This window comes from Galeopterus variegatus, unplaced genomic scaffold (assembly GCF_000696425.1).
Source record: "Galeopterus variegatus unplaced genomic scaffold, G_variegatus-3.0.2 Scaffold11887, whole genome shotgun sequence".
NCBI classification, from domain to species: Eukaryota; Metazoa; Chordata; class Mammalia; order Dermoptera; family Cynocephalidae; genus Galeopterus; species Galeopterus variegatus.
Window position 1 is genome coordinate 5,813 of NW_007737998.1, and position 614 is coordinate 6,426.

At 40.2% G+C, this 614-nt stretch overlaps 1 protein-coding gene across 1 annotated transcript; it reads right to left on the reverse strand.

The window, feature by feature from the left end:
• Positions 1–195: 195 nt before the first annotated feature.
• Positions 196–381, reverse strand: LOC103610845 (keratin-associated protein 20-1-like). The gene has a single exon (XM_008594925.1). It carries the CDS (start codon positions 379–381, stop codon positions 196–198), a length of 186 nt encoding a protein of 61 aa, XP_008593147.1.
• Between the last annotated feature and the right edge of the window lie 233 nt (positions 382–614).

Here is a 614-nt window from a genome sequence, read left to right on the forward strand (position 1 = left end):
GTGATTTATACGTGACTTTGGTCAATCAAGTTGAAGCATGATGTATCTGAAGTATTCATCACGAGATGAAATAGTTAAGGATAAAATTGTCTCTACTTGGAAATAGAAGTAAATTGCTTATGAAAAGGACTCTGGAAGGATAGTTGGAAAATATAGAAGGAAGAGTTGTACTGGCCTAGTGGCTCTAAAAGTCTCTCAGTAGAATCCATAGGACCGGAATCTTCCAAAGCAAGATGGGCAGTAGCAGCCATATCCATATCTGCCATAGCCGCAGCCATAGCCACAGCCCAGGCCACCATAAAAACATCTTAGGCCACCATAGCCACAACCATATCCATAGCCACAGCCCAGGCCACCATAATAGTTATTGCAGTAGCACATGTTGTTGAGAGTGAAAGGTTCAGTTGAAGAGAAGGTTATCAATTTCCTCAGTGTGAATGTCCCTGCCTGAATAGGGCATTTTATACACCCTCCATAATAGGTGGGCAAACCACAGGCATGAGGTAGCTGCATGTTTTCCATTAATTTGCATTTTAAAGTGTCAGAATCTATAGTTCATTAAGCAGAAATAAGTCTTCATAATTTAGAATGCTTTGATACTACATCAGAATTTC